Below are 18,328 nucleotides of genomic sequence, written 5' to 3'. Positions count from 1 at the left end.
TGGGGAATGGGTAATTACATCCTTAAAATATATATTTGGAAAGACACTTTTGTTAATGAGAAGTTGTTTATAATTTTAGGGCAAGAAAGAGGGATATGAAATTATGGTACACTAATTTCAAAAGTATTTTTTTTTTAAGTGTACAACAAAACCACTACAAGAAACATGTCAAAATGAGTAGCATGACCCTTTCTGTGGCAAGAACAGGTCATTTTTTTCCCCTCTTATACTTCTGAGTTTCACTTTTTTCAAGCAGGCACACATTAATTTTATAGTGAACAAAATCTGCTATTTGGAACTTGGTTGGTTAATAAGGTTTCCAGAATGACCTATGAAATCCTACTTAAGCCAGTGATGTAGCCAAGGAAAACAAGGTTCACTTTATCCTCTCTGCCCATGTTGCCACTCAGAGCAATCAATCATCACGGTGATTCTCATTATCTGTTTGCATCCTTGTAGTACTTATGGGAAGGGACAGGATGTAACAAGCACTTATAACAGTGCCTGCAGACAAGTGGCCACTCAGACAATTAAGTATAAATACTGTATTATTAATTACACCAAATCTCACTATTTATAATTTGGCTCTTTTGACAGTAAAATTGACTTAGCATATCAACTCATAGATACCAGAACAACTCAGGTGGCCAGAGCTGCCTTAAAATACACAAAGGGAGTAGGCTAAGAGAGCAAATGGATTTTTTATTTCTTTCATTACTAACAGTAGCCTGGAGAACTGTCTTAAGATTCCAAGGTTCTGCTTTTGGAAGGGAAGAGGGCGGCAGAGTAGGAAATTTTTGAATCACTATATTGTACACCTGAAGCTAATACAACACTGTATCTTAACTATACTGAAATTAAAAGGAAAAAGAAAAAAAAAGATTCCAAGGTCTTTTCCCAAGTCAGTAGTAAAACCTTAATCAAATTAGGGATAGCTGTCTTGGGAAAAAAATTACACAGAATAGTAAGGAGTATCTATTCTATGAACAGATAATCCAACCATTTAGTAAAATTAACTTCACACATAAAAACTAGTAACTCTTAGCTTTCCACCCTGGACAAGGTTGCATGTCAGTTGAGAGATTACGGTCTATATTTAACAACTGCAATGGTACTAGTCATTTTTAATTTTACAACTTAATTTCTTTTAAATTCTGGTTTGCTTTCTTTTTGCTGACCTTTCAGTTGCTAATGAACCATTTATATACCTTATCAAGATAAGTCAATTTGTTTTTAATTCCAAAGTATTAGCATTTAGAACTTGGTATTCAACTATATATATGTAAGCATAAATTCAACTACATTATCAAAATCACTATTAAGTCGCTCTGGAACAGGCCCAAGGCACGTGTGACATGTGATACATGATTCCATAGAGAAGATGAGTCAAAGATCATCACAGTACAGAAAGTAAGTGAACCCTCTCTCTTATTACTTGTTCTCCCCCAGAACCTAGCCCAAACATACGAATGAAGACAGTTAGCTGCCCCCAAACCCTTTTTCTGTGATGTAATTTATTATCTTCTTCTGAAGATTACTTAGTATTTGTGATAAAATGTTTAGTCGACATTCAGAAAGACTTTGGCATCAAGACCTCTTCCAGAAAGCATCCCAGTCAACCCAGTTGACTATCAATTAGTCTAATAATCTTTTAGTCATAATTTAACTGTTATACCTCTTTCCTTTTCTTTTTGATAAATGTCTTCATCAAGAGAAAACTCTGAATTGGCCTTTAAAAGTCTGAAATAAAGGGGCACCTCGGTGGCTAAGTTGGCTGAGCATCCCACTCTTGGTTTCGGCTCAGGTCATGATCTCACGGGTTGTGCGATCCAGCCCCACGTCAGGGTCTGCCCTTGGTGGAAAGTCGGCTTGAGATGCTCTCCCTCTACACCTCCCCTCACTCGTGCACGGGCACCTGTGCACACTTTCTCTCAAATAAATAAATCTTTAAAAAGATTTGAAATAAATATTTCACACATGCTAATTTTTCTGAATTTTCTGAAAAGTTACTAAACAAATGCTTATTGAACAAATAAAGACTAAAAATATACTGCTGATTTTACAAATCTTAAAATTTCCAACACAATCAAAGGTTCTTTGGGATGTCTAACAGTTAAAGAACTTAAACACCCTTCTACTGAACACTCTGCATGCTATACGGCAATTAAGCACAGAAAAAGACAATGGACAAAGATGCTAATCCTTCACAATCTCTTGCCTACAGGATTCCCGACAGCCGGAATGTGCTTTTAAAAGATAAAAAGGGATACTGTATGAGATGGAAGTTAAACATTTCCATATCTATCAAAGCTTGCAGTAAAAAATGACCTCGTTACTCATGCCACCAACTTCACAGCAATAATAAATCTTTTTTTTCTTTTTCCTTGAAATAATTACAACTCCATTAACCATACAATTATTTATGACAGTCCAATTTCCTAGGATTCATTTTATTTTAAATTGGTCCCTATCAGTTGTTTTGTTTTTAACAACGGTACATATAATACCTTATAAATGGACCCGAAGGGAATATCCAAGAGTTTAATAAAATATTTTTAAAGTTCTTTGACATTAAATGTATTCAGTATTGTTTCTACAATTTTCTTATCTGAGAAATTCAAAAGCAATTTATAACTGACATTTAACAACAGAAAAACTTTTAAGGTTAATCCTCTTTTGAAGGAGAAAAATGCGGTAAATACATATTAAATAATATTTTAATTAGGTATGTGATTTAATATTTAATGAGCAAATCCACATTAAGTATTAATAAATACTAATTTCATAAAAGTCATTACTCTACAGATACCACGACAGGCAGAAAAACAGACCTAGATTTTTTTAAAACCAGGATATAAATAAGCTCCACATATATAAAAGCTAAAAAAAAAGGTATTTCAAGATGGAGGATAGGTAAAATCTTAATAAGGCAGGTCCATTTAACATACAATGTATAGGGGCGCCTGGGTGGCTCAGTCTGTTGGGCAACTGCCTTCCGCTCAGGTCATGGCCTCAGGGTCCTGGGATCAAGCGCCACATCGGGCTCCCTGCTCAGCGGGAAGCCTGCTTCTCCCTCTCCCACTCCCCCTGCTTGTGTTCCCTCTCTTGGTCTCTCTGTCAAATAAATAAAATCTTTAAAAAAAAAAATAACATACAATGTATAAAGTAACAACTGGGCTACTTCCCTATACTAAGAATCAGGACCAGAGTGCAACAGAGCACCCTTGCAAAGGAAACATAATCTAGACTAGAGCAAGGAATCTTGTAAGGGAGGGTCCTTTCGCTACATTCAAAGGATCCTTGGACTCTCTTAAAACTGCAATAAAAATATGTATGTTTATATGTTCACTGTTCTGCAAAGTAGAGCCATAGCTTTCATGAAATGATCAAGAGTCCTGATCTTAAAAATGTTGAGTATTATGTTTTTTACCTTACCTGTGAGAGTTCAACAACAACAAAAAAAGGCAGCTTCCCACACAGTACTTCACATGAGTTGTGAAGATAGACAGATCTGTATACAAATTATCCAACTTCTCTGAGCACATTTCCTTAATTGTAAATGAAAGTTGTCCTAAGGATTGAACAGTACAATGCATGTACAGCACCTAGGATGGTGTCCGGGACACAATTATCACTCAATAAATGTTAAACATCCACCTGAGTTCAAATCCAGCCTTTACACTTACTCACTAGATGAAGCTGAGTGAGATTTTTCATCTCTACATCTGTTTCCCCAACTAATAAAGGGGGCATAATTATATTTACCACATACCTTTGCTATAAGGATTAAATAAGTTAATGCAAGTAAAGTGCTTAGAATAGTGTCTGGTGCATAGTAAGTGCTCATCAAGTGAAGAAAATGTTCTATAAACCATTCCATCAGTTTCCCCATAGTCCACTCATCTAATCATGTATGGTGAATTCTTATATACATTTCATAACTTATTACACTGTGGAGCAGTACTCTCATCATCCAGTTTAAAGGACTTAACTGGAATATGTTCATTTATCCCTACTTCCACAAAGGTAGAGTCCAAACCTTCTGCCCATCTGCATTTGTTGGCTGAAAATTCATCTAGTCCTCTTACTTCTCTGATGAACAGTTATATGCTCCACTATTCCATCTACTTCTGCCTAATGAGAACCCATGATAACTCTACCAGTAAATGTTACTATTTAATTACATATATTTGTACTAATTTATATAGTCATTAATGTGTCCTACTCAATTTCCAATATGTACTTAATGTATTACCATCTTGCCTGGTAAAGTAAGAACTCTTTAAGACAAGAATCACAGTATCCACCATCATTTTTCCATATTACCTGACACAAGACCTTGAACACAGTGATCACTCAATAAACATTTACTAAGTTTATCTCAATTATTCTTTGTAACTCTGCCACATTTCCAATATTTAAGCCTTGATAACTAGCTCCAAGAGGCCGGCTGTTCAGTTGTGTTTATAATGCCACAGAAAAGTAACTTCAAACATACTTTAAATTTTACAACAGATAAATAAACCTATTCCATGTTTAGAAAGTCAATACAGAAACAAGACTGGACCTAATTAACATATTTTTAAAAACAACAAAATGCAGCAGAAGCAGCTGTAGTCAGCATTTCATAAGTATTTGATAAGGCTGACTGTGAGATCTGTCTAAAGGAGAGTAATGTTATTAGGGAAAGTTAAGAATGAGTTTAGGGTGCCTGGGTGGCTCAATCGGCTCAGTCATGATCCCAGGGTCCTGGAATAGAGCCCCACATCAGGCTCCCTGCAACACGGGAAGCCTGCTTCTCCCTCTCCCACTCTCCCTGCTTGTGTTCCCTCTCTCACTGTGTCTCTCTATCAAATACATACATAAAATCTTAAAAAAAAAAAAAAAAGAATGAGTTTAAAAAAAAAAGATTTTATTTATTTGAGAAAAAGTGAAAGCGAGCACAAGCAGGGGGAGTAGTAGAGGGAGAGGGACAAACAGACTCCCTGCTGAACACAGGGCTGAACGCTGGGCTAGATCCCAGGACCCCAAGATCATGACCTGAGCTGAAGTCAGACCAACTGCCTGAGCCACACAGGTGCCCCAACAATGACCTTTCTTATAATACATTCTGAAGATATTGGGGTGCCTGGGTGGCTAAGTCTTTAAGCGTCTGCCTTCGGCTCAGATCATGATCCCAGGGTCCTGGGATTGAGCCCTGCGTCACGCTCCCTGCTCCCCAGAAGCCTGCTTCTCCCTCTCTCATTCTGCCTGCTTGTGTTCCCTCTCTCGCTGTGTCTCTCTCTTGTCAAATAAATAAATAAAATCTTAAAAAAAAAATTCTCAAGATACTAGTAAAGGGGGAGCCCAGGAAGAATTAAGGAAATGATGAAATATATTCAATCCTAGATATTTTATAAATTTTTATAAAATTCAATTCAAGGTAATCTCTCAAAATAATAAAAAGCCTGGAGTGCCTAGATGGCTCAGTCAGTGGAACATCTGATTCTTGATCGTGAGTTTGAGTTCCACGTTGCGTGGAAACGTTTTTTAAAAAATAATACAAGGCTTACATTCAGCTGGGCTCTATGACTCAGCAATCCCACATCTGGGTATATATCCAAAAGGAAATGAAAACAAGATATCAAAAAGATAAGTGCACTCTGGGGCGCCTGGTGGCTCAGCCGGTTAAACATCCAACTCTGGATTGCTGCTCAGGTCATGATCTTGGAGTCATGAGATTAGCCCCTCGTGGAGCTCCACGCTGAGTGTGGAGCCTGCCTGAGTCTCTCTCCCTCTTCCTGTGCCCCTTCCCATCCCTCCCTCTCTTAAAAAAAATAAATAAATAAGTGCATTCCATGTTTATTGCAGCACTGTTCACAAAAGGCAAGATATGGAAACAACTTCAACATCAGATGAATGGATAAAGAAGATATGGTATACATACACACACTCACTTATTATTCAGCCATAAAAAAACGAAATCTGCCATTTAAGACAACATGGATAGATCTTGAAGGCATTATGCTAAGTGAAAGTCAGACAGACAAAGACCAATACTTTATGATAGTACATATAAGTGGAATATAAAACAAACTCACAGACACAAAGAGTAGAATGGTGATTATCAGGGGCTAGAGGCTGAGGAACTGGGGAAATGCTGAACAAAGATTCTGGGATCTAATGCGCAGCATGCTGTTTATAGTTAACAATACTGTATTACATACTTGAAAGTTGTTAAAAGACTAGACCTTATATGTTCTCACCACAAAAAAGAATTATGTGACATGATGGAGTTGTTAGCTAAGGTAATGGTGATAATCATATTGCAATATATAAGTATATCAAATCAACAGGTTGTATGCCTCAAATTTACAGTGTTATATATCAACTACATTTCAATAAAAAAATAAACTTCTACATGGAAATAAAAGTAATACACACCTGAGCTCAACTGACCTTTCTATAATGCCAATTTTTACCTTTTTTTACAACCAATTTATAAAAATAAGGTGACAATAATCTATAATTACAATTCCTGGCAACACTGTTAAAATTCAATTATTTTAGCCAAAAAATCTTGAATTAAATCATTAAAAATAAAGCAATGTGTCTAACAGTATGGCAGTTACTGACCAAAAGGAGGAAATATAAAAAGAGTTAACAGTATTTAACACATGGGTAATGACACTACAAGTCTTTTATGCCCGAATTTTCTTAGTTTTCTAAAATGTACATTAGTTTTATTAAAGGAAAGAGCTTACTTTCCTATTTTAATAAACTCGACATTCCAAAGATTATCTTGTGTGATACTAAAGTTTTAAAAGCCACATTATTAAAATGGAACACAAGGCATTTTATCTAACACTACATTAAGCTTGTTCAGATGTCATTTCAAAGGGATGATAAGAGCAGTTGGTAGTTCCCTGGTTCTTGTGATTACAGTGGTAAAACCAGAGTGGTGACGGCGGCAGCAATTGCTGTTAAATACCAAATGATGATTACATATCAGGCTTTATCAGTTTTAAATGGATTTGCCTCATTTAACTTTCCTAATGACCTTTTGAGATGAATGTAATAGCTATCTCCATTTTATTAATGAGGAAGGAAACTGAGGTACAAACGAGTTAGGCAACTTGCTCAATGACACAAACAACTGCTATGTGAAAGCACCAGGAACTGAATTCAACTGGTAGCATTCTGGAGCCAGTTAACCACGTTTAACCACTATCCATTCTGCCCCCCATGTAAACTGTAAATTCCAATTCATCCACTAACACCATAAATATCAAGGTATTTTTATAATTTAAATCTTAATCATGTTATATCCATATCTGAAATCCTTCAATGGCTCCTGCATGCCAAATAAAATCCAAATGCCTTTTAGGAACCTTACAAAATTAGCATGATACAGACTTTGTCACTCTTTAGAGCTGCAGTTTCCAATATGATCACCACAAGCAGCTATTTAAATTTCAACGAATGAAAATTAAATAAAACTGAAAACTCAGCTCCTCGGTCGCATTAGCCACATTTCAAGTGCTGAACAGGCATGATTTTAATGGACAGCACCAGTTCCCAGCATCCTGTCTCCAGAGCACTGAGCTTCCCACCAACAGGAGAGTTTACTCATCTGAATGCCTTAGAGCCTCTGAAAATCTATCTGGAAGGTTCACGCATTTCCTCCCTATCCATGAAGGGCTGAATTCTCTTCATGGTTCAGATATCCTAAAATGCTACCTTCTCAAGCTTCCCACTCATAGCTAATTAAGAATTACTCTGTTATCAGGACACCTGGTAGCTCAGTCGGTTAAATGTCTGCCTTCAGCTCAGGTCATGATCCCAGGGTCCTGGGATCAAGCCCCCACGTCGGGCTCCCTGCTCCACCGGGAGTCTGCTTGTCCCTCTCCCTTTGCCCTGCTCGTGCTTTCAGTCTCTCTCTCAAATAAATAAAATCTTAATAAAAAAAACCCACAAGAATTACTCTGTTATTAATTTTATATCCTGTGTACTCCTTCAAAGCACTTACTACAATTTTCATTAGTTTTTACTTTCATATCAATGTTTTTCTCCCAGAAGTAATATAGTACATAGTAGGTATTCTATAAATACTAGCTGGATTGAGTGTTAACAATTTTAAGTAATCTTTTTTTTTTTTGAAGATTTTATTTATTTATTTGACAGAGAATGGCACAGTGAGAGAAGGAACACAAGCAGGGGGAGTGGGAGAGGGAGAAGCAGGTGTCCCGAGGAGCAGGGAGCCCGACGCAGGGCTCAATCCCAGGACCCTGGGATCATGACCTGAGCCAAAGGCAGACGCTTAACCGAATGAGCCAACCAGGCGCCCCAATTTTACGTAATCTTAATAATGTTAACTAACATTTAAGTAAAACAGAAATCAGGGTTGCTCAGCCATGGCATTACTGACATTTTGGGTTGGATAATTTTTGTTGTGAGGCTGTCCTGTGCACTTTGGGATGTTTAACTGCATCCTTAGTCTCTAGTCTTCAAATGCCACAGGCATTCCTTCCCCACTCCTGCACCAAATTCTGACAATGAAAAATGTCTCCAGACATTGCCAAATGTCCCTAGAGGGCAAAAGCATCTCTAGCTGAGAACCACTGACCTAGATTTTTTCAAGTGATTAGACAATTCTGAGTTGAACACTGAATCAAAGGCCAATATTAGGAAAATAACTAAACACCAACAAATTGGATAACCTAGGTGAAATAGGCAAATTCTTAGAAACACAAAATCTACCAAGACTAAATCACAAAGAAACAGAAAATCTGAATAGACAAGTAACTAGTAAGGAAAATTAATTAGTACTCAAAAAACTTCCAAAAAAAAAGAGAAAAGCCCTGGACTTGATGGCTTCATTGGAAAAGGCTACCAAACATGTAAAGAAGAAGTAATACCAATTCTTCTCAAACTTTTCCAAGAAACTGAAGAGGAGGAAATACTTCCTAACTCATTCTATGAGGCCAGCATGATCCTGATATCAAGCCAGATAAAGACACTACAAAATGACAGACCAATAACAATGCAAAAATCCTCAAAAAAAAAAACCCACAAAAAACAAAAACAACGAAAGACACACAATACTAGCAAACAGAATCCAATAGCACATTAGATGTATATATATCCTGACCAAGTGGGATTTATTCCTGATATGCAAGGGCAGTTCAATATATAAAAATCAATCAGTATAATATACCATACCAACAACATGAAGGAGAAAACCCACCTGATCAGAAAGAACTTCACCATGCTTTCATGATAAAAAATACTCAACAAACTAAAAATAGAAGGAAACTACCTCAACGTAATAAAAGCTATATATGAAATACCCACAGCAAACTTCATACTCAATGGCAAAAGACTGAGGCTTCTCCTATAAAATCAGGAACAAAGCAAGGATGCCTGCTTTCACCACTTCTTTTCAACACAGTATTGGAAACCCTAGCCAGAACAATTAGGCAAGAATAAGAAACAAAAGACATCTGAACTGAAAAAGAAGTAAAATCATTTGTTTGAGATATCATCTTCTATGTAGAAAATGCTAGAGATTCCACAAGAAAACTATCAAAATAACAAATGAATTCAGGAAAGCAGCAAGGTATGACGTCAACACACAAATATCAGTTGAATTTCTATACATGAGCAATGAACAATCTGAAAAAGAAATGAGCAAAACAATTCCATTTACAAGAGCCTTAGAATAAAATACTTAGAAGTTTACAAAAAATGTGAAAGAATTCTACAATGAAAAATATAAAACGGCACTGAAAGAAATTAGACATAAATGTATGAAAACACATCTCATGTTCACAGATTTAAAGATTTAATATTGTTAAGATGTCAATACTGCTGAAAGTGATCTATAGATCTAATGCAACCCCTACCAAAAATCCCAATGATGTTTTTTACGGAAAAGGAAAAATCCATCCTAAAATTTATGTGGAATTTCAAGGAAATTCAAATTGACAAAACAATCTTAAAAAAGAACAAAACTGTAAGACTCACATTTCCTGATTTCAAAACTTACTACAAAGCTACAGTAATAAAAAATAGTGTGGTTTTGTCATAAACACAGACATACAGACCAACAAGAAGAGAATACAGGGACCAAAAAATAAATACTCGCTCATATGCTCACATGACGTTCAACAAGGATGCCAGGACCATTCAACAGGAAAGAGAGTCTTGTGAACAAAGGGTGCTGGGAACACTGGATAACCACATGACTCAAAAAGAAGGCCATTCTGACACCTGCTACAACATGGAGGAACATTGAGGACATTACGCTAAGTGAAAAAAAACAGTCACAAAAAGAAAAATACTATGTAATTCCACTTACACAAGCTACTTATAGTAGTCAAAATCATAGACATAGAAAGTAGAATGGTGGTTTCCAGAGACTCAGGGGAAGGGTAATGAGGAGTTGTCATAGAATAGTTGCAGTTGTTGTTGTAGGCAGAGTTTCAGTTTTTAAAATGAAGACTTTTAGGGATGGATGGTGATGTGACTGCACAAAAATGTGAATGTGTTAGTACAACTTTAAAATGATTAAGATGGAGGAATGCCTAGCTGGCTCGGTCAGAGCATGTGGCTCTTGATCTTGGGGTTGTGAGTTCAAGCCCCACGCTGGGAGTACATATTAAACAAACTTTTTAAAAATTAATTTTAAAATAAAATTATTAAGATGGTAAATTTTATGTTAAGCATATTTTACCACAATTTTATTAAAAAAAGGAAATACCTGAATGTGATTTTCATCTTTTATTTAAATTTCAAACACAAAAATCTGGATTTCTAATTATGGTCACATATCAGCTATGCTATTGGAGAAAAGTGACAACAATAATAATTGTAAAACCACAATCTTCTTACAACAAAATCCTTTTTGTCACAACTAACAGGAAAATTTCATCCCTTTTCTATACTCCATAATGTAAAAATATTGAATGGGAAAAAAATTACTTTTGAAAAGTCCCAAAACATTCCTAATTATTACATTTCTACAACTGAGAAACGGGTAATAATTAAACCTTTGCAAATTTTATAGACAAAATATGACATCATTTTACCAATGTTAAACATTCTTCCACAGCCACTTAAAACCTGCTAATTTTCTCCTTTGTGAACTATGAAATAGCACTTCTGACCAATCAAGTTAGCAAACACAAGTGAAAATGGGAACACCTGGGGGCACCTGGATGGCTCAGTAGGTTAGGCGACAGACTTAATTTCGGCTCAGGTCATGACCTCAGGGTCGTGAGATTGAGCCCCACTATGGGTCTGCGCTCAGCACAGAATCTGCTTGAGATTCTTTCTCCCTCTCTCTCTCTGCCCCTCCCCCTACTCAGGCTCTAAATAAACTAATTAAATATTTCTTAAAAATGGGGGGCGCCTGGGTGGCTCAGTCGTTAAGCGTCTGCCTTCGGCCCAGGTCAGGATCCCAGGATCCTGGGATCAAGCCCCGCATGGGACTCCCTGCTCGGCAGGAAGCCTGCTTCTCCCTCTCCCACTCCCCCTGCTTGTGTTCCCTCTCTCACTGTCTCCCTGTCTCTCTCTGTCAAAATAAATAAACAAAATCTTTAAAAATAATAATAATAAAATAAAATAAATTAAAAAATAAATAAATAAATAAATATTTCTTAAAAATGGGAACACCTGAAACTCAAGATACAATGAAATGGATACACTACTATACTGTTTGCCACAACATAACCTGCCATAACTGTATCACATGTCAAAAATATTAAGTATCTTTAAAGTGTGTGTTATTTTAAAATACTAAGGCTATTTTTGAAAATCTTAGCCTAAGGAAATAATCCTATTTAAACAGATAAAAATATGCACATATATGTGTATTTTATTTATACATACGTATTTATCACAAAATTATTTAAAACAAAAAATAAAGGAATCTTTAAGCCAAATATGAGTTTTTAAATTTACTCATTATGTAAATTATGGTTCATCTCATTGACATGATATTTAAAACTTATGTTTGTGTTATGTAATAACATGGGAAATTATTTACGATACAATGCTGTATTAAAAAAGAAAACAACCAAATTGTATAATCACATGATTTTCACTATGTTTAATGAAAACCAAACTCTATCCTTGGGGTGGCAGAAGAATATACAGAACATGTGATTATGTCAACCCTAAATTTTAAGCCTAAAGTTTACTTTTTCTAAAGATAACAATAACAATAATAGTAATAATAATAATAAAGTTTACTTTTTTCCCCAGGAAGAAGCTACTGATAAAACACAACATGGAAATATCTCAAAATAATTAACCTAAGTGACAAAAAGTCAAAAAACAACCAGCACTTACTGCATTATTCCTTTTCCTATTATAGTTTTTAATAAAGGTCTAAAAAATGAATCCATAATAACAGAAAGCAGACGAAAGGTGGAAAGGAAAGATTACAAAGAGGAATGAAGAAACTTTTAAGAATGATGCATGTTAACTTTGATTGTAGGAAAGGTTTTCATGGGTCTATACATATGTTAAAACTTATCAAATTATACACTTTAGATATATGTAAATCATTAGCACTATATATACTGTATGTCAAATATACCTCAATAAAGCTGTTTCTAAAAATAAAGTCTATATAAAGAAATCATCAGTTCAACTGGCCTATTTACCACTGGGGGGAAAAATGGACTGTCATTCTGGGTTGGATTATGGGACAATTAAGTGGATTTACATCTTGCTGGATACAACTGTCTAAGGAGTATGGATCGACCCATGCTAAATTTTGTCCCTGTGCAGGTATCTCCACTGACATGTTGGCCTACTCAGTATTTATCAGTGACTGGAAAAAACGTAAAAGCATTATTTTCTAATTTGATGTCACAGAACTACAGTATGACAGAATAAAGACTTTAAAAGTATAAGCTGGCTAAAAAGGATCATGAAATGTTATAGCATTAAGGAGAAATTTATTCACATTAAATTATTTGTAGGAATTTTGCAGAAACAGTTAACACAACTCTTCCAATCCACCAGAGTATGTATGATTGCTGCTTCTTGTAGTAAAGTCATTATTCCAGAAATTTTATATTAAGTTTATTTCTGCAATTATATTTAAAACACTGGCTTAGGGGAACCTGGGTGGCTCGGTGGGTTAAGCAACCAACTGTTGATCTCAGCTCAGGTCTTGATCTCAGGGTGGTGAGTTCAAGCCCCATGTTGGGATCCATGCTGGCATGGAGCCCACTTAAAAAAATAAATACTGGCTTAACAGTCATAAAATCTAATTTCTCTAAATAAAATATTAAGCCAAAAATATACAACATGGTAAAATTTCACAGTTTATTTTTCAGAAGCATGCCAATTAAGAGAGCTATTATAAAATACTTGAAATTAGCTCATTCTTCTTCAGTTTTGCCATTTCCTCTCTACCATATACTTCTCTTACTAGAGCTTAAAAACTACTGGCTTTATTCTTTTTTTGTTCATATAATCAATCACTCTCCTGTAATTATGGCTAATAAGGAAAAATGACAAAAGTTATCTCTCCCATCCCTGATAAATGTTCCAAAGAGAAACTCTATAAATCAGGCTGAAATAAATAAATAAATGATAATCAGCCTAAAACATATAACATGAGAGCATTATAAAAATTAAGTTCTGGGGTACCTGGGTGACGTAGTTGATTAAGCATCCAACTCTTGGTTTCAGCTCGGTTCATGATCTCAGGGTCCTGGCATTGAGACCCATGTCAGGCTACACACTCAGCATGGAGACTGCCAAGATTCTCTCTCCCTCTCCCACTCACCTCACCCACCTCTCTAAAATAAACAGATCTTTAAAAAAAAAAAAAAGAGTCCTCCTTTTGATGCTTCTTTATCAGCAGAAAACCTATCTGAAATGCTGACATAAGGACATAAAGTCTGCATAACAGACATAAAAAAGTAAAATCTTTGATTGTATAATTTTTTAAGACTGGCCAGGATTCATTTTTGCCTTTCAAGGAATTCAACCAACTCAATTAAAGTGACATATGGGCACCATATGGTGAGACAGGAGGAGGTGAACTGAGGGTTAGCCTTTATTTTATGACACAGAAAGGATGCTAATGGACTTAGACACTAGAGAAATGGTGACCAATACATAATCTTGGGGCTGAGAAGGGAGATTAAAAATGTCAAAGCACCTGGTCACTACTCTGCTACTCATTCAGTTAATGTGCACAACACTAGAAGTGAGGCAGAGACTTAAATTGCTAAGAATGGAAACAGCTGATCAAAAAAGTGAAGACTGCCATATTTTAAGGTAACTTTTTACTGCCTAAAATAAAATCTCTTATCCTTCCAGAATAGGCACTATATATATTGGTGCACCCACTTTCTTCATTGACTAAAGGACTATATATATGGCAGTGGCTTCAAATAGGAAAAGTCAAATTTGATCTAACTCAAAAATAAATTCAAAACCTTTGTTTCAAAACATGGCATGTAAACTCTATAGCAGGCACTATATCCTGCTACCACTCACAGGATTTAGATAACCTCCTCTCCAAAGGACTAAGTTTACAAAGTCACATGTCTTCAATTACAAGGAATTTCAAAAACATGTCTAACACTTTAACTCAGTAAATTTCATTTCTAGAAAGTTATTTTACAAATATAATCCAAAATTCAGAAAAGGCTTTAAATTCAAATAAGTTATTTCTAATAGGAAATATTAGAAACAACCTTTTTAACTTCTCACCTAAACAATGTTTTCATCTTTTGATTTTTCTCAACAAAAACCCTGGTCCTCACCCAGTGTTCATCTGCATGAAAAGTACCACATTCATTCAGCTACTCAAGCTAAATCCCTAACAACACCCTTTACTCTTCTTTCACATCTCACATCCGAGCTATCATGATATCCTATTGAGTCTACTTTCAAAATACATACCAAATTCCACTACTCATCTCTTTTTCTGTACCACCTTAGGGGAAGCCACCAACATCTTCTGCCTGTTTTACTGTAATAACCTCTTAACTCATCTTCTTGCTTCCACTTTACCACCACAACCACCTGCCCTCGTCAGTCTACTCTCTATGGAATAGCTACAATGGCCTTTAAACGGAAATTCAGACATACTTCTTTAAAGTTTCTAAAGGCTTTCCATCATATTTAGATTAAAATCCAAATTCTTACCATGGTAAATAATGCCCCACATAATCTGATGCTCCAGATACTTCTCTAAATTCTATTCCCACCCTCTCTCTACTCCAACCACACTTAGTTTCCTTGCAGTTCTAAGACCACATTAAGCACGTTGCTACCCACTAGGCCTTTGCACTACTGTTCCTTCTACTGGAAATATGCTTTCCCTAGAAATCTGCAAGGCTCACTCCCTCACTCCTTAGCTTTCTACTTAAATGCCTTTAGACAGAATGTCCAGGATTGTCCAGTCATTCTCCATCCCTTTATACTACTTCATTTTCATCAAAACACTTATTCCTACCCACTACTATAGTGCACATATATTTGTTTACTTCCCTTCTATCCCACACACCAGCATAAACTCTGAGTACAGTAGGCTTGGTTTGCTCACTACTATATCCACAATGCCAAACAGTGCCTGACACACATTAAAAGCTCAAGAAATATTTGTCAAATGTTCAGTGAATATTAAATTCTTATGACAAAATAGACAATCATTTATTATTTACAACATGTCAAATAGCATAAGAAAAGCTAACATTATAATATAAACTGACAAAATAGAATCAAATATCTTATACAGAGCCTACAACACGGAAAAAAAGACAAAGGAAACTATACCAAAGAAATGGTTATCGGAGTTGCTTCTAGAAATCACTCAAGATTACTAGAAATTTTCTTTTTTTTTTTAAAGATTTTTTTTATTTATTTATTTGAGAGAGAGAGAATGAGAGACAGAGAGCACGAGAGAAGGAAGAGAGTCAGAGGGAGAAGCAGACTCCCTGCTGAGCAGGGAGCCCGATGCGGGACCCAATCCCGGACTCCAGGATCATGACCTGAGCCGAAGGCAGTCGCTTAACCAACTGAGCCACCCAGGCGCCCGATTACTAGAAATTTTCATTTTCTTCTTTTACTTATCTTAATCTTGAAAATAGTAATTGAATGGCAAAGAGTACTTTTATAATTAGAAAAAATATATATATTTTAAGAGTTTGCCAGACAAAAATTCATTTTTTGGTAAAGATTTTATTTATTTGTCAGAGAGAGAGAGCACAAGCAGGGGGAGCGGCAGGCAGAGGGAGAAGCAGACTCCCCACTGAGCAAGGAGCCGGACGTGGGGACTTGATCCCAGGACTCTGGGATCATAACCTGAGCCGAAGGCAGACGCTTAACCAACTGAGCCACTCCGGCGTCCCCCAAAAATTAAGGTGCCCTTAAGGTCAGTACTAACAAAACAAAACAAAACCCTTTGGCCTACAGAAAGTTTATGCCAGAAAAAAATTAAAGGCTGTTTTTCAATGTAAACTGAAGGTTCTCAATTACTAGGATGATCAGGCAATTTGTCATCCAAAAGGAGTCCATTTTAAGAGTCAGGGGGTTCAAATAATTTACAAGTGTTAACTGATCTATAATAGGTGTAAACTGAGACTTGTTTCAGGGAAACCATCCTACCCATTCCTGCACAATAAAGTTTTAACTCCTCATTACAATCTTAAAACCTCCAAAACCCATCTACTATCTCATCTCTACTTCTGCTACAAAAACTAACACAAATGCCACACTACGCCATTCCATTAAGCATGCCTCTGAATTTTAACTTCTTAGAAGTCCTTGTGTTCCTTACTCTGCCTAGAGAAGTTCTAAACCTTCCAGCTTAGTGCCACTTCCTCAATGACGTGCCCTCTTCCTTTCCCATATATAGCACGTTTGCATCTCTAATTAAAGGTTCTTCACCTTGGGCTGATGAACGGTCTAATGCATATTTGTCAAATTCTGAAATTATATGTAAACACTGGGTATATGCTCTTTTTCGAGAAGAAAGCATTGTGGCTATGTTCAGATTCTAAAAGTAATTCATAACCCAAAAGGATAAGAATCATTGCTTTATCATACCACTTTAAATTACAATGACTTGTTTACTCATCTTTCTCACCACTCTGAGTTTCCTTAAAGCAGCCTATTTGGAGGGTAAGGAATTATTGGTATGATAAACTGAAATAATAAAAAGATGTCTGACTCTTCCATTCTCCCTAAATTCTCTTACGCTCACTGTGAGACACCTGAAATCTGCTTTTAATTTTATGACCTTCATCCTCTAGCTTTTAAATTTCCCTTCATTTATGAATTTGAATTAATCATTTAAAATAAAAAATTAAAATTCCTGGATTAAAACCAGTGTTCTCATTTCCAAACATCTTTTCTATTTTTTTTGTAATCAGAGAAGGGAAAAAATTAAAACCATTTAAATATTAAAATTTAAAAAAAATTTAATATCAAAAAAGAAAATTAAAACTCAACGTCTTAAAGAGTCAACAAGACAAGGCCAGAAGTGGATTTACAGAAAGATGAAAAAGGAGGAAAAAGACGACAGGTGTATGAGCCAATGTATCTTAAGACAATGTTTATTTCACACTCACTTATTAAGATGATGGGGAAAAAAGCCTATTCACCTTTCTTATATTAAATAAACCTAATTCAATTTGGGATTTTAATGAACCTTTTGCCAAAAACCTTTCACGTGCCAGTCAAACAAACACTGTTGTGATATCAAAGGCTCATGCGCAAGAAGTTAGGTACTGCAACAGCAGACCTGAGGTACTCACCGTGCTGTACACCGCCGAGACAGCAGGAGTGAAGATTCGGTCCTCGAGGGGCTGTTGCACAGGTCCTCTAGGGATTCTAGAAGCGCGAGTTAAGGATAAGAGAACTCAAAAATGCCTTGCTTTAGCATTAATACAAAATTACCGTCACAAGGTTCTGTCAATGACCCAACTTTCGTCACCCAATTAGAGGTTACTCATTTACTTCTCCACAAAACTGGAAAACAAATATTTCAAATTTCTTAATGTAATCAGATCAATCTCTCCAAAAGTGATTCCCATGATAAACATTCCATGGCAACTCAAAACAAATAAAATTACACAAGCCTCCACACTTTAGGTCCAGGATGAGAATCCACCACCTTTACTTTCTAGAGAAAAAGACTAAAGAAGTATAAGCAGGATATTCAGGAAGATACACGGAAATTACTGACAAAGACACAGTCTGTTCTGCTAACTACATAGAAATGGCAAATATAATTGTATCCTTCTTTTTCTATTCTAGCTGTCATTTTCCCCATATCAACCCACCAACTCCCCATTTAAAAAAAAAAAATGCT

General features: G+C 35.9%; 1 protein-coding gene across 16 annotated transcripts in view; it reads right to left on the bottom strand.

The window, feature by feature from the left end:
• EIF4G3 (eukaryotic translation initiation factor 4 gamma 3) overlaps positions 1 to 18,328 on the bottom strand; it is a 335,019-nt gene that overhangs the window by 221,993 nt on the left and 94,698 nt on the right. For all 16 annotated transcript variants that reach the window (XM_073903237.1, XM_073903228.1, XM_073903230.1 and 13 more), the window contains exon 2: positions 17,772 to 17,847. In XM_073903237.1, coding sequence (XP_073759338.1) covers positions 17,772 to 17,847 — 76 coding nt within the window. The remainder of the gene's footprint in view (positions 1 to 17,771; positions 17,848 to 18,328) is intronic.

Source organism: Callorhinus ursinus, unplaced genomic scaffold (assembly GCF_003265705.2).
Source record: "Callorhinus ursinus isolate GAN/ISIS: 27379988/994484 unplaced genomic scaffold, GSC_fseal_2.0 scaffold18, whole genome shotgun sequence".
Lineage (NCBI taxonomy): Eukaryota > Metazoa > Chordata > Mammalia > Carnivora > Otariidae > Callorhinus > Callorhinus ursinus.
The sequence above is the reverse complement of the archived record's forward strand: the minus strand, read 5'-3'. Positions and strand labels throughout refer to the sequence as shown.